General features: G+C 38.0%; 1 protein-coding gene across 8 annotated transcripts in view; it reads right to left on the reverse strand.

Moving 5' to 3' along the window:
- Nucleotides 1–6239: 6239 nt before the first annotated feature.
- CD46 (CD46 molecule) overlaps nucleotides 6240–26883 on the reverse strand; it is a 42914-nt gene continuing 22270 nt past the window's right edge. For 3 of the 8 annotated variants that reach the window (XM_058430621.1, XM_032136735.2, XM_032136731.2), the window contains 4 exons: nucleotides 18434–18472; nucleotides 16640–16675; nucleotides 16065–16128; nucleotides 6240–8235 (listed from right to left, as the gene is read on the reverse strand). In XM_058430621.1, the coding sequence (XP_058286604.1) occupies nucleotides 8163–8235; nucleotides 16065–16128; nucleotides 16640–16675; nucleotides 18434–18472 (212 nt within the window). In that variant the 3' untranslated portion in view covers nucleotides 6240–8162. Of the gene's footprint in view, nucleotides 8236–11422; nucleotides 11516–16064; nucleotides 16129–16639; nucleotides 16676–18433; nucleotides 18473–26883 lie in introns of all 8 variants that reach the window. The other 5 variants (XM_032136734.2, XM_032136732.2, XM_058430622.1 and 2 more) reach the window with 5 other exon arrangements.

Below are 26883 nucleotides of genomic sequence, written 5' to 3' on the forward strand. Positions count from 1 at the left end.
CATGTCTGTTTTTCATCTGTTATTTCCCATTCATAATTCTGTGATGATAAGAAGTGGGTCCTGAAAAATTAATTGGCTATGCAGATCTTGCCTACTTCATAAAGAATTTGAAGTAGGTTACAGCCAGCCAGACATTAAAAATGAAGCCCATTAAGACAAGAATGAAATTCTATGAGCCAAGAAATAAAATGAGAGAAAAGATTAGGGAAGAGAAGAAATGTTAAAGATCAAGGCTAAGGGATACTCCCTACTGAATGGGAAAACTCCTGGGTTCCACCTGGGCTGTAGACACAGCCCTTCTGCCAGCAACTGTTCCTGCAAGGAGCTTGTGCTCAACTAAACATACTGTCACGTGGTTCCTTGAAGGGGCACAGCACTGATTTCACTTGCATTATAAAAGATTGAGTGGTGCTTTTGACTATTAGTTTATGTCAACACTTGAAAACAAGGTGAGCCAGTTTTTATTCGTGTTTGTTTGTTTGTTTCTTTGTTTGTTTTAGACGGAGTCTCACCCTGTCACCCAGGCTGGAGTGCAATGGGACCGTCCCTGCTCACTGCAACCTCTGCCTCCCAGGTTCAAGCAATTCTGCCTTAGCCTTCCGAGTAGCTGGGATAACAGGCGTGCGCCTCCACGCCCAGCTAATTTTTGTATTTTTTAGTAGAGACGGGGTTTCACCATGTTGGCCAGGCTTGTCTTGGACTCGTGACCCCGTGATCCACCCACCTCAGCCTCCCAAAGTGCTGGGATTACAGGTGTGAGCCACCGCGCCTAGCCCAGTGAGCCAGTTTTGTAAAGGTATTCAGAGATTAGCCAGATTTGATTTGATAGGGGATCAAGCTTGTAGGATCTTCAGGAAGGCAGGCTGTGGCCCCTTGATCAGGCTTTTTGCACAGGAGGTGCATGACTGTGAACTACCCGCAGTACAACTCTTTTAAGCCAGTGGCTTGCAATAAATGATGGCAGATCAGCCACCTAGGAAGCCATTTCTAAGCCCAACCCACTGCCACAGTCTTCCCCTAGATGGCTGCCCTGCCCAGTGGCTGAGAGTGGGGGGCAGAAGTAACATTTGCTGGGAAGACTTTCCAGTATATGTGTTGCACCCCCTCACTGCAGCTGCAGTGCTGTTTCAGGCTGTTGATGGAAGAACCCATGTTCTAATCCCCAGGATATGGTGGGAAGACCCTAAGTGGTGGTGTTAGTTAAGACCGTAAGTTATATTGTTTTGTTCACTTCCCACTGAGATAGGCTACAATAGTATTAAATACCTATAGGTCAGACATCTTTGGGGTCTGTTGTACTACCTACCAATTAAACAGCTTTTGATCCACTCACCACGCTCAAAGCTCCAGCCTAGGTGTTGCAAATACAAACAAGACAGACTTTTGCTCTCAGGAGGCCCTGATTCCAGTCGTCAAATGAGTAAGTGTGAAATCGAGTTCAGCATTAAAGCACAAAAACAATGATTTTGAGACATCTTTTCTATAAAAGAAGTTTATGGTACTCTCATTGAATGCTTAAATAGTGCCACATTGCTAAGTCATAAGAAGCAAAATGTAACTGCGGTGCCTCTCAAACAGGATTATTTTGTTTTGTTCATTTGGATGTGGACAGCTCTTTATCTAAAATTGCCATTCTGAGGGGTTTTGCACAATAAATTGGTAATTATGTAGAATGTTTCTTCTAGAGACAACATCTTGAATCGGGTGTAAGAAGCCATGCTGTCAACCTAGGTGGAAAATGCTTTGTAGGACATGGGTCCTGCTTATCTCAATTTTACCAGATTTTATTAGCTGTGAATTTATAAGCGGGTCTTGGTGAATAGATAATGAAAAAAATTATTGAGTGGGGAGGCTTATTAGACTGACAGCACCTTCAAGCCTCATGCAAGTTGGACTGGAAAATCCCACCTGTGGAAGTAAACACTGATGAGTCCTTAATAAATATGGATGAGACAAGTCAAATATTTGGCCAATTTAGGTGAAACAGAAATAAGTTTAGAACTGGGCAATTATTTGTGTAACATACTGGCCCAGACCTTCACTTTGAGAAGCTGGTGTGTAGTTTCAGGAGAGTACCTGGCAGACTAGTGTGTCCATACTTCGATGGAGCTTGAGAGTTTTCCTTGAACACAAAAGTTGTATTTTTTAGTTTATTCTAGTATGATGGTGCCCTACCCTATCTTCCTATTCAGTTCACCCAAAGAGCCTTTAAATTAGTGTTCCCTGGGTCCCATCCCTAGTCTCTGGTTTTGCTGGTCTGGGAATGGGCCTGGACATCACTGTTGTTTTAAAGTTGAGAGCCTCTCTTCTGTGGTCTTGTTCCTAAAACACTTTACTATTCAGTGTGGTCTGAGGGCCCCCAGCATTGGTGTGTTAGTTTCCCGTGGCTGCCCTAAAAAATTACCACAAACCTGGTGTCTTAAAACAACACACATTTATTTGTACAGTTACAGATGTCAGAAGCCTGCAATCAGCTCACTGGACTGCAAGGGCCACCTGCCCTCTCAGAAGCACCGGGAGAGAACAGGTTTTCTTGCCTTCAGCTGCTAGAGCTGCGTTCTTTGGCTTGCACCCCCTTCCTCCGTCTTCCAAGCCAGCAGGGCAGTCTTTTGCTTCAGTGACCATGTTGCCTTCTGGCACAGTCAAATCTCCCCCTGCCTCCCTCTTAGAAGGACCCTTGTGATTACATTTAGGGCCCCACCTGGATAATCCAGGATAATCTCCCTATTTCAATTTTCTTAATCTCATCTGTAAAGACCCTTTTACCATATCAAGTAACATTCACAGGTTCCGGGTATTAGGACTTGGATATCTTTAGAGGCCATTATACAGCCCACCACAAACAGCAGTCCTTAGGCACTCATTAGAAATGCAGAACCTCAGGCCCCAACCGATACCTTTTGAATCTTCTGATTCTAATTTAAGAAAATCACCATGTCACTCACTAGCACACTAAGATTTGAGAAGCATGATGCTATGGGAACCTAACCAAAGAATTCTTAAGTCCCAACTTAAATACAAGTTTACAGAGTATTTTTCCTAGGAACGCTTTCAGGTGGAGGAGATTAATCAGACGATAGATAATTTTCCTGAACACCATTCTGAAGTGCTTCTCTAAGCATTTGTTCCTGAATTCTCTCTCAATGAAGCCACAAGCCCCGAACACCAGGATTACTGTTTACAGGGGTTCCTGCTTACAGTAGTTTAGCACAGGGTTTGCCACTGCAGCATATTATTATAGTTGAGTTTTGTAAAAAGCTACATGAGAGAGGTAAATCTTATAAATGGAGGTGGAGTCTCCTAACATCAGTTTTACCACCTCTGTACAGGTTTCCCTGGGCTGTGTACTATCAAATCAGGAATCAGGATGGGCGGCTTTTTCAAATGTTAGCTGTACTTTTGGCAATTTGTTCAAACGTTCTGCTGGTAGGTGAGAGGGAAGGAAAAATTGTTTATTGACCACAGATCCAAAATATTATACTTCTCCTATACTTAAGCAATAAGGGACAGCATTTAAAACTCTTTTAAAAATGTTAATCTTGGCTGGGCACAGTGGCTCATGCCTGGAACCCCAGTAATTTGGAACACTGAGGCAGGCAGATTGCTTGAGGCCAGGAGTTTGAGACTAGCTTGGGCAACATGCGAAAGCCCGTCTCTACAAAAAAAAAAAAAAAAAAAAAAATACAAAAATTATCCAGGCATGGTGGTGCACACCTGTAGTCCCAGCTGTTGGGGAAAGCTAAGTTGGGAGGATCCCTTGAACCCAGGAGGTTGAGGCTGCAGTGAGCTGTGATTGAGCCGCTGAGCTCCAGCCTGGGTGACAGAGCGTGACCCTGTGTCAAATAAAAAATAATTTTGATTTCACGGAAGAAGGAGAAGAGGACTAGTCTTATACCATATCCCAAATGAAATTTAAAATGTCTTCTGGGAATCACAGCAATGACTCAAACTTCTGAATAGTGACTAAGTTTGAGCTGGTAAGGAAGGGATTGTCAAATGCCGTGACAGTCCACAGGAGGGCAGCAGTGCTCCGATTTACAAAGGATTAGTCATACTAGTGTAACCTTTTCTGAGTGAGCCTAGAAATTCTGATGAAAACAGTGTAGTCCAGGAAAAAAAAAAAAATCCATATGTACAATCACTCAATTTTGAATCATTTCTGGAAGTTATTAGACTCCATGTTAAATCCTACTTAAGTACAAGTATGCAAAATTTAATGCAGAAAAGCTCATTCTTGGTTAAAATGTTAGCTGAAAGACATTACTAAGTTTTAGAATACCATAGAGTTGGGCCGGGTGCAGTGGCTCACGCTTGTAATCCCAGCACTTTGGGAGGCCGAGGCGGGCGGATCACGAGGTCAGGAGATCGAGACCACGGTGAAACCCCGTTTCTACTAAAAACACACAAAAAATTAGCCGGGCGTGGTGGCGGGCGCCTGTACTCCCAGCTACTCGGAGGGGCTGAGACAGGAGAATGGCGTGAACCCGGGAGGCGGAGCTTGCAGTGAGCGGAGATTGCGCCACTGCACTCCAGCCTGGGCGACAGAGCGCGACTCCGCCTCAAAAAAAAAAAAGAATACCATAGAGTTGACTATTTCCCACAAACCCTAAAATCTACTTTAACACCACAAATTCGTATTCCTTCAAATCTCAAGTCCCTTCAGCATTCTTACAGATTTATTGTTAGTTACCTTACAAAGTAACTAACTCTTCCCCATGTGTTTTATCCCAATTTAAAAAATACATTACAGTCTCAAGGTCACATAAGATTTTCCAAAATGCTCTATTCATAGTCAATATAATTTTCAGGCTGGGTGCGGTGGCTCATGCCTGTAATCCCAGCACTTTGGGAGGCCGAGGTGGGCCGATCACCTGAGGTTGGGAGTTCGAGACCAGCCTGATCAACATGGAGAAACCCCGTCTATACTAAAAATACAAAATTAGCCAGACGCGGTGGTGCATGCCTGTAATCCCAGCTACTCAGAAGTCTGAGTCAGGAGAATCGCTTGAACCCAGAAGGCAGAGGCTGCAGTGAGCCAAGATCATACCATTGCACTCCAGCCTGGGCAATAAGAGCGAAACTCCATCTCAAAATATATATATAAAATACATATATATATAATTTTCACCTAGTGTTTTATTAAACAGAAAGATTGCTTCTGTATTTTTATATTTATTTGAGAGAGTGCTTCTGTATTTCTAAACCACAGATAGCCTTGTTCAGTTAGCCAAACAACAAAATCTTAATTCAAGTCTTCAATGAAATTTTCTGATTAAATAGGCTGAATTAAGAAAGCCATAATTTTCTTCTATAAATATAAGCCTTTAACGTCTATCTTTACAAGTTTATATAGAAAAATTGACTATGGGGCTTGAGATTTACTAATGCATGGGTTTTCAACCTTAGCTGCACATTGGAATAATTTAGGACGCTTGGAAATCCCTACATCCAAACCACATCCCAGATCAATTACACTAGGAATCTCTAGGGGTGGGACCCAGGTGTCCATAAATCTCCCCTGGTGATTGCAATGTGCAGCCATGGCTGAGAAACACTGAAGCCTGCTCTGAGAAATTTAGCAATCCGACTTAATTCAAATCTGCAGAGAGAGCAACAATGATTTTTGCAGAAACAACCAAATCCTACTAGTTACATAAATTTTATACTTTGTTGGGACTTGGGTTTTTATTTAGCTCTACATATGCGTTAATAGGATGCAGAAGATGTATCTTCTACTGGACACATGTATATATAGATGCTTAAATGTGACTATCCCAAGGTTAGGTAATAATAAAGACTGTAAGAGCTGGGCAGAAATCAGGCACAGTTTCATGAAGGGTAATATCTGAGCTGGGCCTTGGAAGATGCATAGGATCTCAACAGGACAGTAGGTGTTTCAAGCAACAGTGAACAAGGAATACAGCAGAAAGCACAGGGGAAATGGTCAGGCTTGACTCAGAGTAGGTTATTTGAAGAAGTGCAATAGAAAAGGCTTGGGGAAGAAAGTTGGGATTTAATTGTAAAAGGACTTCATCCAGTAGGTAATGTGATGTCACTGGATATCTCTGTGCAGTATCTATGTGATGGGTTGGGAGTGGAGAAGCCTGGGGATACTTAAGGGTCTGAGCTAGGAGGGACAGGAGGAATGGCTGCGGGAGTGGAATGGTTAGAAGATGGGCCCAGTTAGAAACATACTTCAATTTGAGACAAAACCCACTAGAAATAAACACATCATCATGAAACATCTCCAAATGTACAATTTTATTTTAACAGATTTCAAGAGTCCATTTTTGAAAAAAATGAGCAATAAAGAACCTCTATCAGTGAGACTTCTCATTTTATAGCAAATAGATTTTTGCAGCTTAAAAAATTTTCTTAAATTCATATATGCTTCTGTCATTTAAACAAACTTCCAGAGAAAACTGGTCTCTATATATTTAAGTAACGAATTTGACAAAATACATATTTATACATATATAGATCTCTAACATAAAATTTGAAAAAATCAAATGTGAAGCAGAAACTGCCATAAAAGTATATTGTATAATATTTATTTTATACATTAAAGTATTTGGTTGAATATACTTCAATTAGGTTTCTAAAAAACACCATTCTTTGCTTCTTACTAATTGCGACATTCTTGAAAAGCATGTGAAACGGGTATAAACTTCAACTCTGTGCTTAATTCAGAATTCCTGTTTGTTGTCCTCAAACTTTTATCTTCCTAAAGCATCTCGCCAGAGATTACAAAGGAAAGGAACATTTACAGAGCACTATAAACATGTCTTTGGACAGTAAAACAGTATTTATTCTTCTACACTCTTGATTCTCCAATCATATCTTCCTCAAGGCAACGTCTCTTTGACCCAATTTGTGCAACTAAACATAAAATTTCAAAACACAACTTTTAGCAGTGTGATTTGAATTGCAGTGGCAGTCCCTGCTTTTCGCCCGCTGGCTTCTTTGAAAGAAACTGCTTGGCTAAGGGACTCAGTAGAGGGCCGAGATCTGCCTGAGTATAAAGTGCTACCTGAGCTATATTTACTTTTTCCATCCCTTGGTACAATCAACAGCAAATAGACAAAGTGAAGTTACCTTCTTGAGATACATGGCTTACTTTGTACTCCGCCTTTTAGGAGATGACGTAAGACGCATACATAGATAAGAGGCTTCTACTAGCCAAGGCAATGTAAATGGACTAAGATTCTCACATGACTGGAGGTTATCTGATGAATTTATTCTCTTCAAAACCACCTACTTTTAGAGGGCATGTTTAACCCCGCTCTTTATTTAAGGAGGGAAAGAAAAACACATGTAACCAGAATTCAGAGTGGGTCACTCAACCTAAGAGAACATATGGAGTTCTCTTTGGGAAAACCACAAGGCTACAGTGTTCACATCGCACCATGAAGTGGCACTCCTGTTACGGCTGTCAGAGACCTCTCACTTCTTATGAAAGGATGCATCTGATTCTGAAATTACTGATATATTCGATCAGTTAGGGATGTTTTAAAAAGTGAAAACAAATGCCACACATACACTTTCTAGCTTTCTGAAATCACCGAACACATTACAAAAAATAAAGAATTTACCCTATTAACTTTTAGAGAATTTTTCAATAATAATCTTCGTTAAGGAAGTCAAGCTTGTGCATATTCCCAATTTTCAGTGTTCTTGTTTTTAATGCACAAGAGCCAAAGTAGCATACACATATTCATAAGGGCTTTTTACAATGAACGATATATAAAATACATTCTATAGTTGGTGAAAGAATAATCTTCAGAGTTGGCATTAATCTTTGAACAAAAAAGATTTCAAGCCACTTTCTTTACAAAGAAAATATCATTTCATTGTGAACTATATTTCTCTAACTTTGTCAATTTTATAAAATACAGCATATCCCTGCTTTAATACAACCAGGCATGCTGTGCTGACTGGTCCAATAAGTCTAAGTGTTATTTAAGGGAAAACAGGCAATCTGTTCATACCCAAATTCATACACGTTTCAAAGAAGCATCAAAGGATGCTACCTACATTCAAACCACATTGGAAAGTTAGTTAAGCCACAGTTGCACTTATGAGAGTGAAACCAGAGAATAACAACTATTGAAGATTTTAATAGAGTCAAAAGATGAACTGGCAAACCAGGTTGTGGAATCCATTCAGCCTCTCTGCTCTGCTGGAGTGGTTGATGTAGTCTGGTAAGTGGCATATTCAGCTCCACCATCTGCTTTCCTGCAAACCAAGGTATAAAGATCATGTCAAAGATAAATATAATTAAGTACAGAAATTAAATTCCAGAAGCCTATTCAGAAAATGAACAATTAAAAAAATATAGTAATGAGCCGCCAACCTGGGAAATAAATTATTCTTTTAAAATAATTTCAAATGTTCAACTGGTCTCACTGTAAAAAAAAAAAAAAAAACCTTCCTTTATCCCTGTCTTATATTTTTGATCCCCTCCAAAACAAGAAACAGAGCAGTAGCATACAAAGTACTTAGTAACTATGTCCTCATTTTGATGTAGGGCCAATGGGAAAGACTGGAGACAAACGCATGCTTTCCTGATCCCTCCATTTTAAAGCTGTAGCTCTGGCACAGAACCTTTAAAAAGATAGTGGTTCTAACTGTTCAAGTATGTGATGCCTCATCTACCCCTCACTGTCAAGAAAATCATGTATTCCACTAAGAGTCTCCTAAATAACTAAAGTTTACATCACACTTTTAGTATAACAATAGACATCTTTGTAAAACCTATTATTCTAGTCTAGTGCTGGCCAAAGATAGATGATGCCAGTCATACAAGTAATTTAAAGTTTTCCAGAAGCCACTTTTAAAAACATAAAAAGGCAAAAATAATTTTATTTTCTTTAACCGAGTATAACCAAAATATTGAGATGTATTTTACATTTTTTTGGCTTAGTCTTTGAAATCCAGTGTGTGTTTGACACTTGCAGCATACCTGACATTGGACTAGCCACTTTGGAAGTCCTTAGCAGTCACACATGGCTATTGAATATTGAATTGGACAGCACAGCTCTGGGCCCTCCCTGCCTTAGTAAATTGACTTTAATAGACAAATGAAAACCAAATTTGGACCAGTCATTATTTACTAGTATGTGTGCCACAGCAAACACATTGCCTTTCCAATGTCACAGCTAAGCATGTTAATTTTGGATACTTTAATAACCCATTTATGCCTCATGTTCCATTACTGGAAAGCTAAGCATGTGGAATTTATCTCCTACTGCTCAAGGTCATCGCCAGGGTCTGACTGCAAAAATTCAAAAAATTGCAACCTCAGGCATAAATGGGTTTGTTCTTCTTTGTCAGGGAGGCCATCATTATGGTTCTCCACTGTGTCATTACTATACTTATAATACTGCAGTTCCCTAAGGACTGTTGTGATGACAGACTTGTTTGGCCTGTCACTGAATTCTCCAAGACCACTATATTTTTCTTTTCTTTTCTTTTTTTTTTCTTTGAGACAGAGTCTTGCTCTGTCACCCAGGCTGGAGTGCAGTGGGGTGTGATCTTGGCTCACTGCAACCTCCTCCTCCCAGGTTCAAACAATTCTTGTGCCTCAGCCTCCTGAGTAGCTGGGATTACAGGTGTGCACCACCATGCCCAGCTAATGTTTGTATTTTTAGTAAAAACAGGGTTTCACCATGTTGGCCAAGCTGGTCTCAAACCTTAAGTGATCCACCCGCCTCGGCCTCCCAAAGTGCTGGGATTATAGGTGTGAGCCACCAGGCCTGGCCACCACTATATTTTTCTAAGTAAATATTTTTTTCCCATAGTAGTAGAATCTCTTTCTTTAAATAAAGTTTTAAATAAAAATCCAATCTATGCCAAAGATAAAAGGCATTAACATAAATTTAAAGAAACATTTATTGGATATAACAATGAAGCTATTTTGAAGATAGCAAAATATTAACTACAGCATTCATTAAATTATCTTCAAATGTTTACAGATATCCTGAAGCTCAGAGAGAGTCTAAAAACTATTTTCCTAGTCGGCTTTAGCCTCAAAAGTGTCCTAAGAGACTAAGAAGGTATAGTAGGCTTCCCTTATCCATGGTTTCACTTTGCACGGTTTCAGTTACCCATAGTCAAATACGGTCAAAAATATTAAATGGAAAATTACAGAACTACGTTTTAGATTGTGTGTCATTCTGAGTATCATGATGAAATCTCACACTGTCCCACTCCGTCCCTCCCGGGATATAAATCATCCCTTCGTCCAGCATACCCACGCTGTGGACACTATGTGCCTGTTATTCAATAGCTGTCTTGGTTATCAGATTGACCGTCACAGTATCACAGTACCTGTGGTTAGGTAACCCTTATTTTACTCAGTGGCCCCAGAGCACAAGAGTAGTGATGCAGGCATATTTTTATAATTGTTTGATATTATTAGTTATTGCTGTTAATCTCCTACTGTGTCTAATTTATAAATTGAATGATCATAGGTATATATGTATAAGAGAAAACAGTACATATAAGGTTTAGTACTCTCCCAGGTTTCAGGCAACCACTAGAGGTCTTGGAATGTATCCCCCGTGGATAAGGAGGAACTACTGTATATAGGACTGGGTAGGCCCAGAATGCCAATTCTGGTTGGTATGTTTTGTCTTTCCCTTTCCTCCTGTGACCAAAGACACCACTTTGCTTTTACTAAGAAATTGTCCTTCCAGCTGGCCTTTGTAGATCCTGCTCCCAAACTTTTGATTATAACCTAGGTTAGGGCCTCATATTATAAGAGGTGGGATATGTATCTCCCTCTCTTCCCAGCTCTGCAGACACACATTCTAGCACAAACAGAGGAATAATTCCAATTCAGTTCGAAGACAGAAGGTGGACAGGGTCCAAGGGTTTAAGGCAATGCAATCCATTACTTTTCAAAATCTGAGGACTTTTTTGTTTTCCTTTGATATACTAAAAATATCCCAGCCCAGGGAAACTGATAAAATGTCTTTACAGAGTTATTTATATGTTGGAATTGAATAAATTTACAAAACTAAGTAAAATATATTTTGGTTTCTATAAAAGGGCATTTTTCCTCCTTGCACTTAAAGTGAGTTGATTCTGTGGTTATTTCCCAGTTGGCTCACAAATTCTTACTCTTGGATTCACAGCTGTTTTATAAGGTAGAAGAAGTGAGATAGTCTGATAAAAGGACTAGGGGAACATAACTCTATTTAAAGCCTACGTCAAAGCAGAAGCCTGTCAGTACACATTATGTTTTCAAAGGGAATGGTATAAGAAAACATCAATAATTTAGCAAAGGGAACAGGAATGTAAATTTCCTCTTTGATATTTACTGCCAATATCTCTTTGCTCAGGTTATTGATATCTATATATCCACTGAATATTTTTCAAAAGAAAGGACATCTGAAAATAAACAACAGAAAACAGATACCTTTTAATGATAAAAGCAAACCTTTCTCTCATCTCTTCTTCTCAGAGAGAAGTAAATTTTACTCCTCTGTGGGTCTCATCAGTTAGGTATGTGCTGAACAGAAGAAGGGAAAAGGGCTGAATAAAATAGTGACTTCAAACCAAAAAGAAACAAGAGTAGCATAACAAATGGGATAAAATCCAGTGTAAGAGAATAGCAGGAAAGCTGAGAATTAGGTTCATAACTTAAGACTTTCTCATTCTCACTGAAGGACTGGAAACATGAATTTTGTGCTAGAAGCTACTTGAACTTTGAAGTCATATAGATCATCCAGCAGATAAACAGACTGGAAATTCCTGTTTAATATGTTTATCTTTGAAGCCATTTTGCATGAAGTGATTCATGTCAAAATGTTTTCAAGGAATAACATTGTTGGGGAGAAATGGTACTGGTCTCTAGCACTCTTGATTTTTTTTTTTTTTTTTTCAAGAGACAGCATCTCACTATGTTGCCCAGGCTGATCTCAAACTCCTGAGCTCAAGCCATCGGCCTGCCTCGGCCTCACGAAGTTGCTGGGATTACAGGTGTGAGCCACCAAACCTGGCCTAACACCCTCAATTTTGAGGGAATACATTGAGTGTGTATCAAATCCATGTAATATTATCTAGAAATCAACTTTACGACGTCATGTATTTTCAGATGTCTCTGGACTTTAAGAAGTTTCTTCCTGTGGCACATCTGTTTTCAACCTGAGGAGACATCCTTGCAGAACTTCGTATTACATGGCGTCTCATATTTCTGAGATGGATCTAATTTTGTAAGGATGCTTTCTAAACTAATTACAAAACATTTTTGTAGTTGCTCAAAATTTTTTGAAGGGTTAAATGCTCAAGAATTTAACAGCCAACTAGAAAAACATTTAAGTTAATTTGATCCTTTTTTTGCCCCATGTCACTATATGCCCCAGTTACCTGAATTGACCACTATTTTTAATAAATTGGGTCAGTCAATATTAATGTAACATTAAAAGTCAGTTTAGGTTACACAAAATAATAAATACCATTAATGGAAAAAAGGAAAAACTATTTGTCACAGGTAATGAATATATAAATTATGCAAATAATTTTCACTAACTTAGCCAAACTGTCACTTATCCAGGGACGCTTAACTAGAGTTAAAAAATAATCATGCATTTAAAAAAAATCATTACTTAAATATTTATGTAAACAAAAGGCATCTGTTGTTCAGAAGCACAGTCATGCCATGCAATACAGGACTCAAGCAGTAGCAAAGACAGGGCTGTGGCTTCCAAGACTAAAAAGTATGGTAGAAGAATTAGTAAAGAAAGGAAACGGGAAGGGAAAAGGAGGGAGCATGTGGATGGGACCTGTTTCGGACCCACTGGTATCCTATACTGTTCTTAGCTGAGAGCTATGAAACAGAAAAGCGGCAGAATACTTTAACCTTTTGCCCACTTTTTATCAAGTAATGTAAATGATGTTGGATGATCTTAAAATGACTACTTACACTATTTTTGTATTTTGAGATGAAGGCTGCAGAAGAGTAATTATTTTCCCAAATCATCATAAATACCAGTTTACAACAAATACATTTTGTGCCAGGCTTTAACAGCAATTTGAGATTATTTGTGCCTGCTAGCCTGCTTCCAGTTACCCCCGGAAGTGGAGAAGTACCTCCAGACATTTTATAGTCTTTATAAGAAGTTTCTAAGGCCACAACAGCCAATCTAGGGGGACAAGATTATGGACATTAAACAGTGCAAAGAAAATAATGGAAATCTTTGGGGGTTTTTTGTGGTTTTTTTTGTTTGTTTTTTGTTTTTGAGACGGAGTCTCACTCCATCACCCAGGCTGGAGTGCAGTGGCGCAATCTCGTTCACTGCAAGCTCCGCCTCTGGGGTTCACGCCATTCTCCTGCCTCAGCCTCCCGAGTAGCTGGGACTACAGGCGCCTGCTACCGCACCCAGCTAACTTTTTTTTGTATTTTTAGTAGAGATGGGGTTTCACTGTGTTAGTCAGGATGGTCTTGATCTCCTGACCTCGTGATCCGCCCGCCTTGGCCTCCCGAAGTGCTGGCATTGTAGGCGTGAGCCACCGCGCCCGGCTGGAAATCTTTGTTTTTTAAGAGTTAAAAAAGGTAGGAAAAGCCAAGTACTATTTATTACCTCATAGCCTTTTTTTAAGGATACACATGGATGAGGAATCTTAAAAACTTCAATTATCTTAAATATTAGAAAAATTTGCCAATAAGCTTCATAGTGCTTCTTCAGACTTCAACAATATGGCCACATCAGTAGTGGCCAACACCCTGGTCAGTGTAGCCCAGGCACAGCAGCAGCAGCAGCGCTGGGAGCTCACTAGACAGGCAGGGTCTCAGGCTCCACCCCAAACCCAATGAATCAGAATCTGTACTTTAACAGATTTCCAGGTGACAAATGTGCACATTAAAGTCAGAGAAGCATTGCTCTAGACTCTGAAGAAGAAAGATAAACCACCCTCACATTCAGTTCAGCTATCAAAATAACATGGAACTACAAAATAATAGATCCATAAAGAGACCCTAGCTTTGGATTCAGCCATTACATACGCTGAATTTCCAATCGAGTATGTTCCTGTCATAAAAAGGGCAACATCTATTCTAAAAGATTCCCATGCAGTTTATATTTTAAAGTTCAAAGGCAATTAGGAGTTTCCTTTCTCACACCATTTTCTGGACTATTTTTCCTCAAGTTGTGCTACTATTTGCAGGATTAATTATGTTGCATTGGCTAAAGATATCATACCTTCCCAAAATATTTTAAAATTTTAATAATGGCAATTGTCGGTTGGACCCTATGCTGTAAAATATGGGCTTTAAAAAAAATCACTGGACAAATTAATTTTGGAATCTCAGTTCACTACTGTTATTGAACCTTTCGTTTGGGAGTGTAACAGTCAGATAACTGTTCAGCTTTAAAAGACCCATTAAGGCGGGGCACGGTGGCTCATGCCTGTAATCCTAGCACCTTGGGAGGCCAAGGTGGGCGGATTACCTGAGGTCAGGAGTTCAAGACCAGCCTGACCAACATGGTGAAACCCCATCTCTAGTACAGGTACCACAAATTAGCCGGTGGTGGTGGTGCACGACTGTAATCCCAGCTACTCGGGAGGCTGAGGCAGAGAATCCCTTGAACCCGCGAGGCCAAGGGTGCGGTGAGCTGAGATCACGCCATTGCACGCCACCCTGGGTGACAGAGCAAGACTCCGTAAAAAACAACAACAACAACAACAAAAAACAATTAACTGCTAGCTAGAGAGAATTTGATTAATACTTGTCAAGGAACCTTTAAAAATTCTGATGCAGTGATATTTTAGACAAAGAAGGAAAATAAGCAGAATGCGACTTTGTTTTGTTTTCTTTAGAACTTGTTTCTACACAAACCTTACGGATTTGTAAAAATATTCCATTGATAATATTTTGTACTCATGTTGCAGATATGTAACTTTTAAAATATACAACTGATAGATAAATCAAATATGCATATCGTGTTCCATAAATACAAGATTTAAGATTCAAGTGAAGGGATTATGGGTATTTAAAAAGATAACCAAGTAATATGAAAAAAGTTTGAGTTCCTTATGAGTAAAGAATGTACTTTTATGACTTAGCCCAAACCTGATGATCAGTATAAAAGGAATATATATCATAAAACCATGAGTACCAAAAGTCTTAAAATTATTAGGTTTGATTTCAAAGCTATTTCTAAAACTACAGGGGAAAACATTTTTTAAAAATCAATAAAAATGAATGTATATTATCTTTCAGAAATTTCAAAGCACCTAATCTTAGTCTATGTTCCAGGATTCATTCTAAGTCTTGTTAAATTGTAAGCTCTTTAACTAAAATTTGAGTTTGATGTTTAAAAACCCTATTTTCTTTAGAAGATATGTACTTGTACATTTTTCTTCTATTCTAAGCCTACTCACTTTTTACATTTTTATATATTAAAAGATACACGTTAATTGAGGTACCTTATAAATCTAACCCCTCTCAGCAACTTTAACCCCATCAGTTTTACTGCAATCTGGTAAATTCAGAGAACATAAGAGGGAAATCGGATAGTGTTGTTTTGAATCCCCCAGTTTAACATGTATAAATAACAACATTAAATGAAAAGACACCAAATTGGGTATTTAAATGAGATACCTACATAGCTTCTTGCAACTAGCTAAGCTATATAGACAAGTGGAAACTTTCATTATAAAAATTCCAGTGAATACAACTGTCAAAGTCTCCACAGTGAAATACTTTAAATTTAATTTTGGCCATTAGTGCAATTTTGGAAATAGGGAGTAGGGTAGAGAAGGCCTCATAGTGAGTGGTCCACGATTTCCTAAATAACTTAAACCTCAAATCCAAGAGAAATTTTTCTTAAAGTCATAATAGCTGTAGGAACTCTGCACAGATGTTTTTATGTTGCAGCGATGTTAGAAGTAGCTGAAAATATTTTTAGCAAAGAAATGCAATTGGTAGGACACACTAATGCAGGCATTTTTTTTTTTTAAAAAGATAGCATGCAATACAGATTACAAACTTAAGCTGCACAAAAGCATGTTAAGTATAAGAAGGACCAAGAAGTTAGAAGAAACATGCTTTAATTTACCCTTTCTTCTTCCTCCTTTGAAGATATCCGTACAGGACAACACAAATTACTGCAACTCCAACAACTACAAGAAACCAGGTAACAAATGACATGTAATTCTGAAAACTAATCACCAAGATTCAACATCTAGCAGAAGAAATAAATGTTGGTTACATTTCAGTGGTCAAATGTTATTTAAGCATCTACACATTTATATTCCATCCAGACTCTTTGCTATCTAAATCCAACTTCCCATAATCACTTACACAGTCCGTAGTAAGTCAGAGAAAAGTCCTTGCTTAATTTAGAAAACTATCAAAAGCACATTTGGGAAGCCAACTAATATTACTGATCATCTTGAGAAAATATGTATTACTTAGGCTTTGTTGCTAAGTAAATATACAGAATATAACAATATATAAAATCACTAACACAAGGTAGGTAGTAAGTATATCAAATAAAATGTCAGGTTTTCCTAAATTGGTTTAACCAATTTACAAGCTGAAAAAACTATAGAAACTGAAAAACTATTTTTAAAATGCATGTCTTCACAGTAATTTTTTGACTTAAGTGGTGTCAAAATTTGTGATACTTACCTATGGCAATAACAATCAGAGCAATGACCCAATCATCTGAGAAAGAAAACAGTTCAAAGACGTTGAACACATGGATCTCCAGATAGCATTTATTTCAATCAGATCATCTAAACACTTGATATGGTTTAGCTGTGTCCCCACCCAAATCTCATCTTGAATCGCAATTCCCATAATCCCCACGTGTTGTGGGAGGGACCCCATGAGAGGTAATTGAATCATGGAGGCAGTTTCCCCCATGCTGTTCTCATGACAGTAAGTTCTCACGAGATCTGATGGTTTTATAAGCAGCTTTCTCCTTCACTTGGTTCTCATACTTCTCCTTCCTGCCATCATGTGAAGAATGTGTTTGCTTCCCCTTTCTCCATGATTATAAGTTTCCTGGGGCCTCCTCAGCCCTGCAGAACTGTGAGTCAGTTAAATCCCTTTCCTTTATGAATTACCCAGTCTCAGACTGTTCCTTACAACAGCATTGAGAATGGACTAATACAAGACCACAGAGGAAAAAAAAATTTTTTTATATAGTTTTAGCATGACTGCTAGGGCATCCAGGTCATTTTGATCACAGAACCCTTCTAACCAGTTTCCAGGTTAAGGGTTCCACTTGTGAAACTCTTAATGGGAACCTCATTTTTCATTGTTTTTCTCTATAGCTACCACATCAGGTTATTAAGCAGTAAACTTATTAGAATAATTAGAATTCACTATAGTAAAGGAAAATGATTTTTGAAAAGTATTATCCCATGAGAGTTGGTTTAGTTCAATAGTCATTCTGTCATTTCTTATTATTTTGGTAGACATTTAATTTGTATTTTTTCCTCCAAAAGTGATCTGTAGAGTGACTCATAAATAAATTTCTATTATTCTATCACCTAGATGGTATTTATAAAGTCTTCACAAACAATACTTTATCTTATCAATCCCCTTCCCATCCTCTCTACTTCCATACTCTGCCCTGCCCCAAAATTAAGACATACTCCTAAATACCAATAGGATTCCCATCATAAATGAAACACCAGCGCACACTGATAAAAAATATACAGAGAAACTTGAGCATACATTTTTGACTATCTAGAGAACACAAAATAATCCTATAAAATCTTAATTTTTAGAACTGTTTCTGTCCGTAGTACCTTTGCTTCTAAACTGCCATTACTTTTATTAAATTGCTATAAGTCAAAGCATAAAGTGCTATGTTCAACTCTGCTCTTCTCATCTCATAAACAGTTATCAAGTGTTTAACAGTTTTAGATGGCAATAGATTTACTGGCACAATGACACTTGGACCACAGATCTTGGAGGCAAGTCACATACTAAAAAACAAGCCTAAGGTGCATTATGTAAAATGATTAACCATTAATAAACTAGTCTAAGAAATGAAAGGTAATAGATTTTTGTTTTTACTTATTAAGAAATCTTTATATTTTATTGGCCTATATCACAACTGTACTTCATCTTTTTTTTAACATGCATTGTGTAAACTGCGTGAGCCTACATCAAGTGTGTTAAATCAGCTTGTTACAGAAAAAGTAAACCCAACTTAGATTACTTTAAGGTTCATGTATATAAGATATGAATAGAAAGAAAATTTATCTACAGATTACCATCACAAAATAACAATATAATGAGGAAAGAAAATTGTGTTTTATATATTTTAACCTACATACAAACACAGCATTTAAGAAAGTTATCTTACCCTACCAAGGATCCTATGTTTGGGCCCCTCATAAAAACTGTAATTACCTACACGTTTCTACACATACTACCACTTATATTTGTCATGACAGCTATACCAACCCAAACTGTCAAGTATTCCTTCCTCAGGTTTAGGATATCCTAGAAAAAAGAAGACATATAGATTAAATTAAAAAAAGAAAGAAAGAAAGCTTAAAATCCTTTACATTCATAGGGTGATTTTTTTTCACCTTTGTAGAAAATCCCTTAAAATATAATATTCCTTATAAACTATATTAATATTTCTCAAAGTAGTATCATAAAAATTTATAAACTTATATTTAATGTCATAATCTTTCTTCCTGCCCACTCATATTTCCTGTGACAATATTCTGTGGTTCAACATCCAAATTTATCTTTACTATTTTCTCAAAATTATGTCTATAAATCCAATGTGATTCTAATTAAAAGATAGAGGGATTAGCCAGGCATGGTGGCTCACGCCTGTAATCCCAGCACTTTGGGAGGCTGAGGCAGGCGGATCATGAGGTCAGGAGATCGAGACCATCCTGGCCAACATGGTGAAACCCCATCTCTACTAAAAAAAAAAATACAAAAATTAGCTGGGTGTGGTAGTGCATGCCTGTAATCCCAGCTACTCGGGAGGCTGAGGCAGGAGAATTGCTAGAACCCAGGAGGCGGAGGTTGTAGTGAGCTGAGATAGAGCCACTGCACTCCAGCCTGGCAACAGAGACTCTGTCTCAAAAAAAAAAGAGGGGTTAATAAAAATAAATGCTTTAGAGTTGACCTGAAATGGAAGGAAACTTCCTCAACATAATAAAGGCCATATATTAAAAACCCACAGCTAACATCATACTCAATGTTAAATGAATGAAGGCTTTTTCCCTAAGATCAGGAACAAGACAGGGTGTCCACTTCTATCTGACATAGGACTGAAAGTTCTAACCAGAGCAATTAGGTAAGAAAAGGGAATTCAAATTAGAAAGGAAGAGATAAAGTTCGCTCTGTTTGCAGATGACATGATCTTTTATTTAGAAAACCCTAAGGATCCCACATATACACACACATGCAAAAATCTCTTAGAACTAATAAATGAATTCAGTCAAGTGGCAGGTTACAAAATGAACATACAAAACTCAGTTGTATTTCTATACACTAACAATGAATAATCTGAAAAGGAAATTAAGAAAACAATATCATTTGTAATAGCATCAAAAAATACTTAGGAATAAACTAAGGAGGTGAAAGACTTGTACACTGAAAACTACAAAACTGCTAAAAAAATTAAAGATAGAAATAAATGGAAAGACACTTGTGTTTACGGATTGGAAAAATTTAGTATTTTTAAACTGTCAATACTATACAAAGCAGTCTTCAGATTCAGTGCAACCCCTATGAAAATCCTGATGATGGCATTTCTTGTTTGTTTTTTTCTGAAATAGAAAAATCCATTCTAAAATACATATGAAATCTCAAGGGACCACAAATAGCCAAAACAATCCTAGAAACAAAGAGCAAAGTTGAGAAGGCTCACACTTTCTGATTCCAAAACTATAATAATCAAAACAATGGTAATGACAAAAAGGCAGACATACAGACCAATGGAATAGAACAGAGACCTCGGAAATAAACTCCTGCATATATGGTCAAATGGTTTTCAACAAGCGTGACAAAGAACAGTCAAATGGGGAAAGGGCAGTCTCTTCTACAAATGGTGCTGGTAAAACTGGATATCCACATGCAAAAAAAGTGAAGCTGGACCCTTATCATATACAAACATAAACTCAAAATAGATCAGAGACCTAAACATAAGAGGTAAAACTATAAAACTCTTAGAAGAAAACAGAGGAACTGCTTCTTGACATTGGATCTGGCTATGATTTATTGGATGTGACTCTAAAAGCCCAGGCAAGATAAGAAAAAAATTGTATTTCATCAATTAAAGGCAAATTTTGTGCATCAAATGACACTATCAACAGAGTGAAAAGGCAACCCACAGAATGAGAGGAAATATTTGTAAATCATATATTTGATAAGGGAGTAATATCCAGAACATATAAATAACTCCTAAAACTCAGTGACAAATGTCAACCCAACTTGAAAATGGGCACAAGACTTAAAAAGATGTTTCTCTAAAGAAGATATACAAATGACCAATAAGCACATGAAAAGATTCTCAACACATTTCTAATTTTTAGGGAAATGCATATCTAGTATGCATATCTACTTCATATCTATTAGGATGGTCTATGGTTTGAATGTCCCCTTCAAAACTCATGATGAAATTTAATTGTCAATGTAATGTTATTGGGGTGGCACCTTTAAGAGGTGTTTGGGTCATTATGGCTCTGTCTTCATGAATGGACTAATGTCGTTATTGCAGGGGTGTGTTTGTTATTTAGGTCATGGTTTTGTCCCTCTTAATCTCTCTCTCACTGTCTCTTTTCCCTTCCACCATGCGATGCCTTCCATCACATTATGACAAAGCAAGATGGCCCTCACAGATGCCCATGCCTTGATATTAGACTTCCCAGCCTCCAGAACTGTGAGAAATAAATTTCTGTTCATTATAAGTTACTCAGTCTGTGGTATTCTGTTATCACAGTACAAAACAGACTAAGACACTTGGCTATTACTAAAAAAAAATTTAATAAGTGTTGGTGGAGATGTGGAAAATTGGAACCTTTGTTAAAGGTTCCCACTGCTGGAGGGAATGTAAAATGGTGCAGCCACTGTGGAAGACAGTATGCCAGTTCCTCAAAATATTAAAAATAGAATTCCCTTATGATCTAGCAATTCTACTCCCAGGTATATACCTAAAAGAAGTGAATATGGGAACTCAAACAGATATGTGTACACCCATGTTTATAACAGCATTACTCAAAATAGCCAAAAGGTAAAAACAAACCAACCCAAGTGTCTAGCAACAGATGAATGAATAAATGAAATATAGTATATACATATAATGAACTATTATTCAGCCATAAAAAGGAATGAAGTTCTGATTCATGTCACAAGATAGATCTAGATGAACCTTAAAAACATTATGCTAAGTAAAATAAGCCACACACAAAAGGACAAATAGTGGGATGCCATATAAGTGGACTCCACTTATTCTAATTATATAAATTTACCTAGAATAGGCAAATTCACAGAGACAAAAAGTAGATAGTGGTTATCATCAGGTGATGGGGATAGGCAGGAATGGAGAGTTACTATTTAATGAGTAGAGATTCAGTGTGGGATGATTATAATATTCTAGAGATGGGATGGTACTGATGGTTACATAACAATGTCAGTGTACTTAATGCCACTGAATTGTAAACTTAAAATGGTCAAAATGATAAGATAAAAAGTTTATTTGGAAAAAATAACATGAGAGTTCCTTAGAAATTTCTGAAAAGGAAATGTTCTGGCAGTTATTAAAACATATAGTACTACAGTAAAAAAAAAAAAAAAGACTTGCTTTTGGTACAAGAATAGAAGAATGGACAAAGTTCAAAGGAGAAAAGAGGATGGAACACCTATGAATGCAATGTATGATACAAATTGGCATTTCAAATCAGTTGGGGAGAAGATAACTTACTCAAAAAATGGTGCTATTTAGCTATTGGATGGTGGTGGCTGGGGTGGGGTGAGGTGGAACCATATATCTCATTATATACACCAGAATAAATTTCAGATTTACTAACGATTTAAGTGCAAAGACCAAAGTCAGAACACATGGTTGAAATCTTTATATAATTTCAGCATACGAAGACCTAAAGTTTTAGTAAGAAAGACACCAAAGTCATAGCCATTAGGGAAGAGATCAATACATCCAACTACCTATTAATATAAAACATCTGAACATATAAATGACCACCGATAGGAGAACAGTTAAATAAAGTATGGTATATATTTAAGTCATCATTAGAAAGGATGAGAATAAATCTAAACACAACCACAATCTAAGAGTGTAAGTGGAAAAAGTTCAAGTTGCAGAAAAATATGTACAGCATGACATCATTTTTAAGAAAAAACACCAAATTACATGTATAATTAACATAAAAATATGTTGACGGTCCTAGGCAAAGCAATCAGACAAGAGAAAGAAACAAAGGGCATCCAAATAGGAAGAGAGGAAGTCAAACTATCTCTGTCCACAGACAACATGATTCTATATTTAGAAAACCCCATAGTCTTGACCTAAAAGCTGCTCCAGATGATAAACAACTTCACCAAAGTTGCAGGATACAAACTCAATATACAAAAATCACTAGCATTCCTATACACCAACAACAGCCAAACTGAGAGACAAATCAGAGAGGCAATCCCACTCAAAATTACTTAATATACCTAGGAATACAGCTAACCAGGGAGGTGAAACATCTCTACAATGAGAATTATAAAACACTGCTCAAAGAAATCAGAGAAGACACAAACAAATGGAAAAACATCCCATGCTCATGGATGGAAGAATCAGTATCATTAAAATGGTTATACTGCCCAAAGCAATTTACAGATTCAATGCTATTCCTATCAAACTACCAATGACATTCTTCACAGAACTAGAAAAAACTATTTTAAAATTCATATAGAACCAAAAAGAGCCTGAATAGTCAAGAAAATCTTAAGCAAGAAGAACAAAGCTGGAGGCATCACATTACCTGACTTCAAACTATACTGCAAGGCTACACTAACCAAAACAACATGGTACTGGTATAAAAACAGGCATTTACACCAATGGAACAGAATAGATAGCCTAGGAATAAGGCCACACATCAACGACCATCTGATCTTCCACAGAACTGACAAAAACAAGCAATGGGAAAAAGATTCCCTATTCAATAAATGCTGCTGGGATAACTGGCTAGCCATATGCAGAAGATTGAAACTGGACCCCTTCCTTACACCATACACAAAAATCAACTCGAGATGGATTAAAGATTTACATGTAAAACCCAAAACTATAAAAACCCTGGAAGACAACCTAGGCAATATCACTAGGACATAATAACGGACAAAGATTTCATGGCAAAGACATCAAAAACAATCGCAACACAAGCAAAAATTGACAAGTAGGATTGAAGTAAATTGAAGAGCTTCTGCACAGCAAAAGAAGCTATCAACAGAGTAAACAGACAACCTACAGAACGGGAGAACATTTTTGCAAACTATGCATCGGACAAAGGTCTAATATTTAACATTTATAGGAACTTAAACAAATTTAAAAGAGAAAAACAACTCCATTAAAAAGTGGGCAAAGCACATGAACACTTTTCAAAAGAAGATATATATGTGGCCAACAAACATACAGAAAAAAAGCTCAGAATCACTGATCATTAGAGAAATGCAAATCAAAACCACAGTGAGATACCATTTCACACCAGTCAGAATGGCTATTATTAAAGTCAAAAAATAACAGATGCTGGTGAGGTTGTAGAGAAAAGGGAACACTTATATGCTGTTGGTGGGAGTGTAATTTAGTTCAACCATTGTGGGAAGCAGTATGGTGATTCCTCAAAGAGCTAAAAGCAGAACTACCATTCAACCCAGCAATCCCATTACTGGGTATATACCCAGAGAAATATAAATCATTCTGCCATAAAGATACACGCACATGAATGTTCACTGCAGCACTGCTCACAATAGCAAAGACAAGGAATCAACCTAAATGCCCATCAATGACAGACTGGATAAAGAAAATGTGGTACATATAACCATGGAATACTATGCAGCCATAAAAAAGAATGAGTGCATGTCTTCAGCAGGAACGTCAGTGGAGCTGGAGGCTATCATCCTTATCAAACAAATGCAGAAACAGAAAACCAAATACTGCACGTTCTCACTTATAAGTGGGAGCTAAATGGTAAGAACTTATGAACACAAAGAAGGAAACAACAGACACTGGGGTATACTTGAGTGGGGACAGTAAGAGTAGGAAGAAGAACAGAAAAGATAACTATTGGGTACTAGGCTTAATACCTGGGTGATGAAACAATATGTACAACAAATCCCTGTGACACGTTTACCTATGTAACGAACCTTCACATGTACCCCCAAATCTAAAATAAAACTTTTTAAAAAAAGATGTTGATGTACAAAAATAGATATAAAAAGAAACCCCTAAACTATTAACAGTGATTAACTTGGGTAATGAGTTAAAAATAAAACTAATCTTTTACTCTATATATTTTTGTAATTTTTGAAATTCTACAAAAGTATATTCATATACTACTCATGTAATTAAAAGTTATAAAAAGTAATCTATATCCAATAGTATAACAAGCTTAAAACTGACAAAACAAAAGAACCTGGAAAAAACTGTTCACTTCATATTAAAAGGGCTTTAATTCATAATGAGCTCTCAAAAATCACTAAGAAAAATATTTTAGAAACCTAACAGAAAAACAGACAAAGCATATGAATAAATAAATGTAGATCAAAAAAAGTTCAGATTCACTGATAATTAAAGAAATGCAAATTGGCCAGGCATGGTGGGTCACACCTGTAATCCTAGCACTTTGGGAAGCTGAGGCAGGAGGATCACTTAAGCCCAGGAGTTGGAGAAGAGACTTGGCAACATGGCAAAACCCTGTCTCTACAAAAAATACACACACAAAAAAATAGCTGGGTGTGGTGGCAGATGCCTGTAGTTCCAGCTACCTGGGAGGCTGAGGTGGGAGAATCACCTGGGCAGTGCACTGTGGTTGCACCACTGCACTCCACCCTGGGCAACAGAGTGAGACCCTGCCTCAAAAAAACAAAAACAAAAACAACTAAAAACCAAGAACCAAAAACCAAGAAATGCAAATTAAAACAAGATATTATTTTTCACCCATCATTTAAAAGTTAACACTTTTTTAGATACGTCTTAAGTTTTTAATTTAAAAAAATTTTAAGTAAAAAAAATTCTTGCCCAAGATGGCTGAATAGGAACAGCTCCGGTATGCAGCTCCAGCAAGATAGACGCAGAAGACAGGTGATTTCTGCATTATCAACTGAGGTACCTGGTTCATCTCATTGGGACTGGTTGGAAAGTAAGTGCAGCCCATGGAGGGCAAGTTGAAGCACGGCATGGCATCGCCTCACCCGGGAAGCGCAAGGAGTTGGGGGATTTCCCTGTCCTAGCCAAGGGAAGCCGTGAGAGACTGTACCTGGAGAAACAGTACACTCCTGACCAAATACTGCACTTTTCCCACAGTCTTAGCAACTGGCAGACCAGGAGATACCCTCCCGTGCACGACTCAGCAGGTCCCATGCTCACAGAACCTTGCTCACTGCTAGCGCAGCAGTCTGAGATCGACCTGCGATGCTGCAGCTTGATGGGGGGAGGGATGTCTGCCATTGCTGAGGCTTGAGTAGCTCACAGTGTAAACAAAGAGACCTGGAAGCACAAACTGGTGGAGCCCACCGCAGCTCAGTAAGGCCTAATGCCTCTATAGATTCCACTTCTGGGGGCAGGGCATAGTAGAACAAAAGGCAGCAGCTTCTACAGACTTAAACGTCCCTGTCTGACAGCTCTGAAGAGAGCAGTGGTTCTCTGAACACAGAATTCAAGCTTCGAGAATGGACAGACTGCCTCCTCAAGTGGGTCCATGACCCCCATGTAGCCTGACTGGGAAAGACCTCCCAGTAGTGGCCGACAAACACCTCAAACAGGTGGGTGCCCCATCTGGGATGAAGCTTCCAGAGGAAGGATCAGGCAGCAATATTTGTGGTTCTGCAGCCTCCGCTGGTGATACCCAGGAAAGCAGGGTCTGGAGTGGACCTCCAGCAAACTCCAACACACTTGCAGCTGAGGGGTCTGACTGTTGGAAGGAAAACAAACAAACAGAAAGGAATAGCATCAACATCAACAAAAAGGACATCCACACCAAAACCCCATCTGTAGGTCACCAACATCAAAGACCAAAGGTAGATAAAACCACAAAGATGGGAGAAACCAGAGCAGAAAAGCTAAAAATTCCAAAAAACAGACTGCCTCTTCTCCTCCAAAGGATCACAGCTCCTCACCAGCAAGGGAACAAAACTGGACAGAGAATGAGTTTGATGAGTTAACAGAAGTAGGTTTCAGGAACTTAACCTGTAAGTTAGTTATAACTTAGGTCAGTAATAACAATGTCAGTAATAACAAACTTCTCCAAGCTAAGATGTTCTAACCCATCCAAGGAAGCTAAAAACCTTGAAAAAAGATTAGATGAATGGCTAACTGAATAACAGTGTAGAGAAGACCTTAAATGACCTGATGGAGCTGAAAACCACGGCACAAGAACTTCATGACACATGCACAAGCTTCAATAGCTGATTCGATTAAGTGGAAGAAAGGATACCAGTGATTGAAGATCAAATTAATGAAATAAAGCAAGAAGACAAGATTAGAGAAAAAAGAGTGAAAAGAAACAAAGCCTCCAAGAAATATGGGACTATGTGAAAACACCGAATCTACGTTTGATTGGTGTACCTGAAAGTGACGGGGAGAATGGAAGCAAGTTAGAAAACACTGTTCAGGATATTATCCAGGAGAACTTCCCTAAACTAGCAAGACAGGCCAACATTCAAATTCAGGA

Source organism: Hylobates moloch, unplaced genomic scaffold (assembly GCF_009828535.3).
Source record: "Hylobates moloch isolate HMO894 unplaced genomic scaffold, HMol_V3 SCAFFOLD_18, whole genome shotgun sequence".
NCBI classification, from domain to species: Eukaryota; Metazoa; Chordata; class Mammalia; order Primates; family Hylobatidae; genus Hylobates; species Hylobates moloch.